Source organism: Apteryx rowi, unplaced genomic scaffold, assembly GCF_003343035.1.
Source record: "Apteryx rowi isolate R43461 unplaced genomic scaffold, aptRow1 scaffold_4, whole genome shotgun sequence".
NCBI classification, from domain to species: domain Eukaryota; kingdom Metazoa; phylum Chordata; class Aves; order Apterygiformes; family Apterygidae; genus Apteryx; species Apteryx rowi.
Genome location: NW_020450529.1, coordinates 9,189,322 through 9,191,404, shown reverse-complemented (window position 1 = coordinate 9,191,404; position 2,083 = coordinate 9,189,322). Strand labels below are relative to the sequence as shown.

The window sequence follows — 2,083 nt, the reverse complement described above, 5'->3', positions numbered from 1 at the left end:
AATATTAATTTTCAATAATAAGTGCTTTTGTTTTTCTGTCTTTGACAATTTCTGAAAACTGAAATTTTGGTGCTTCTAAAGAATCTTGGGATTATACTAAAAGATAATTAATAAAAGGCTGAGTGAAATAAATCTCCAGTTCTCCATAGTGGTCGATGGAGCCTGGGCATTTGTTCCTTCCTGAATGTACTACTAATAAAATTGAGGGGGGGGGGGAAAGATTCCCCACATCTTCCCCAGTGTTTAGCCTGCTGTTCAGTTATGCCTCTACAAAAATGTTCCAGAATTTTTTGAATCTTTCAGGAGTCTTTCTGAACTGTTTCAATCCATCCACAGCTGAAAGTCTGCTCTAATATGAAAGATAGCTATTAAAGGAAAGAGCACATGAGCGTTGTGGTAAATGGCAAGCAAGGAAACCTTCCGCAGTGAGTTTCTGCAATGTTAGCACTTGTTTGTGCTGGTGCAAATGAACTGCGGGTGATATGTGAGACATCCAAACTGGAAATCTCTGCAGGAAGGAGGGCGGTTGCCCTGCTCCATGGGGTACTCAACCAACTTCTTCCTTGGGTGCAGAAGCTTCCCATAAGAAACCAAAGCTGGGCAGCTTGCAGTAACTGGCGCTGGATCGCCGCGCTGGTGCGGGAATAGTGGCTAAAGTGAGGGGGCGACTTGTGCTTCCTTGCCCACTTTTGGAGACTCGGAGGTGCCCTGTGGGGTCATGCCTGCGTGAAGGGCCCTGGCTCCCCACGGCGCTAGGCCACCACCAGGCAGTCAGTAGAACTGATGAGAAATGCCTTATATTTCCCAGAGGTGGTTGCTACTGAGAGAAAGTTCCTTAACGGTGTTTTATAAAGAGAAGTTCTCACGCTTAACTTTCCTCCTTTTCCTCCTAAGGCAGAAAGAAAGGAGGGCAACACAATGCAACAGCTGATTTTTCACTGAAAAAATGAAAAAGTTGTAACTCTGGCCCCTGAGCTGTTATCTGATGAGAGGAGGAAAAAGATTACAACCAAAAAAAACCATTGGGTCCAGTTGCATTGCTACCACGGACGGCACCTGGGCTTATTGCAGATCCATGACCTCGACTTGAAAACCTCTACAGCAAACTCGAACGAATCTTTCAGAAATTCACCCTCCCCGCCTCATGTTTGCTCCAAGAACACATTTTGAATTTTTTTTAATAGAGCTTTCTTCTGAACAAGCCTAATTAAGTGACTTATTAAACTTTTGCAGATGGTTGGCTCCTTATGGGGAGTAAAAGCTTCAGGTATTTTCCAGGCAGATATTGCAGTCTCTGACCTACTTAGGGCCCGAATCCTGTGCAGGAATTAGCTAGTTTGAGCACTGGAGTCCTTTTGGTGGCACAACTGGTTGTCAGCGTGGTAGTTAAGTGAATACAGAACTGTTTGCAGAATTGGGGCCAAAATCCAGTTGCTGAATACGTGCCACTACGTAACGCCATGGCTTTGTGTCCCCAACCCTTTCCCGGGGCCTTCGCTGCAGYGGGACACAGCTCCGTCGCAAAGCTCTCCTTGCACTGGTCTAATGTCAGGAGGACCTGGAAATTGTCAGTGTGTGAGGACGCCGCACACGCAGAAAAACAAAAGRAAACGCTGCCCACGAAAGGCTGCGGCCACGACGATACGTTATTAAGGATGAGCTGGGAAACGATGCCAGAACAACGTCAATGCAAGAAAGAAAACGCTGTTCTGCTGTCAAGGAAATGCTACAGAAACACCCGCAAACGCCTATGAAAGTGGTAGCACGACATTACAGCCCCGCCGCCACGTACACGGGCTTGGGGAGGCAGCTGGCAGAGCCCCGGCCCTGGGGAGGGCTGGGAGRAGAGGCAGCGGGGGCAAAGAGGGAGCGACTGGGGGTAATCAGGGGGTGTGGGGAGCCCCTGTTGCTTCGAAATAGATATTAATGATAGTTGCTTTTCAGGTGTGGTTCCTGTATTGGTTTGTTTTTTTCATGCCACCTCCTTTTTTCCTATTGCCCCTGAAATAAATAAATTAAAATAGTTAAAAATAAATAAAAATAAAGTGGCGGAGTGATGGGAAAAATAACGAGCAGATAATAA

General features: G+C 46.4%; 1 protein-coding gene across 1 annotated transcript in view; it reads left to right on the top strand.

Moving 5' to 3' along the window:
* The first annotated feature begins 1,687 nt into the window (after positions 1–1,687).
* The window catches only part of SYNPR (synaptoporin), a 107,992-nt gene continuing 107,596 nt past the window's right edge, over positions 1,688–2,083 (top strand). Inside the window, exon 1 of the mRNA XM_026075012.1 lies at positions 1,688–1,879. Coding sequence (XP_025930797.1) covers positions 1,688–1,879 — 192 coding nt within the window. The remainder of the gene's footprint in view (positions 1,880–2,083) is intronic.